Raw genomic sequence first — 325 nt, forward strand, 5'->3', positions numbered from 1 at the left:
GCCCCTCTGCTCCTCCACCTTGACCACGCCCAGGGGGGTCCCCAGGGCCCTGTCGGCGCCCTCGGGGCCCTTGCCGCAGTCGCCCAGCGCCGCCTCGGCCGCCAGCCCGCCCTTGGGCAGGAAGGGCACGGCCAGGGCGCCGCGGGGCTCCCGGGGGTGCGCCGAGCTCCGGAACTTCTTGGAGAAGGGGCGCCCGCCCTGGATGTAGCTGCGGTAGGCGCCCGCCTTGTGCGGCCGGTGCCGGATCCACTCGCGCAGCGTCTCGATGGGGGAGCCGTTCACGCACCACTCGGTGACGCCGAACTGCCGCAGGTGCGCCCGGGCG

The 325-nt window shown here is 76.3% G+C and overlaps 1 protein-coding gene across 1 annotated transcript; it reads right to left on the reverse strand.

Moving 5' to 3' along the window:
- Positions 1–3: 3 nt before the first annotated feature.
- On the reverse strand, positions 4–321 carry LOC121346072 (protein Wiz-like; the record flags this gene model as incomplete). Its single annotated transcript, XM_041423537.1, has 1 exon — positions 4–321. A coding segment is annotated over one exon (318 nt), but the record flags the coding sequence as incomplete, so codon positions are not given.
- Between the last annotated feature and the right edge of the window lie 4 nt (positions 322–325).

The sequence above is a fragment of the Onychostruthus taczanowskii genome, unplaced genomic scaffold, assembly GCF_017590055.1.
Source record: "Onychostruthus taczanowskii isolate IOZ18803 unplaced genomic scaffold, ASM1759005v1 scaffold7886, whole genome shotgun sequence".
Classification (NCBI taxonomy): domain Eukaryota; kingdom Metazoa; phylum Chordata; class Aves; order Passeriformes; family Passeridae; genus Onychostruthus; species Onychostruthus taczanowskii.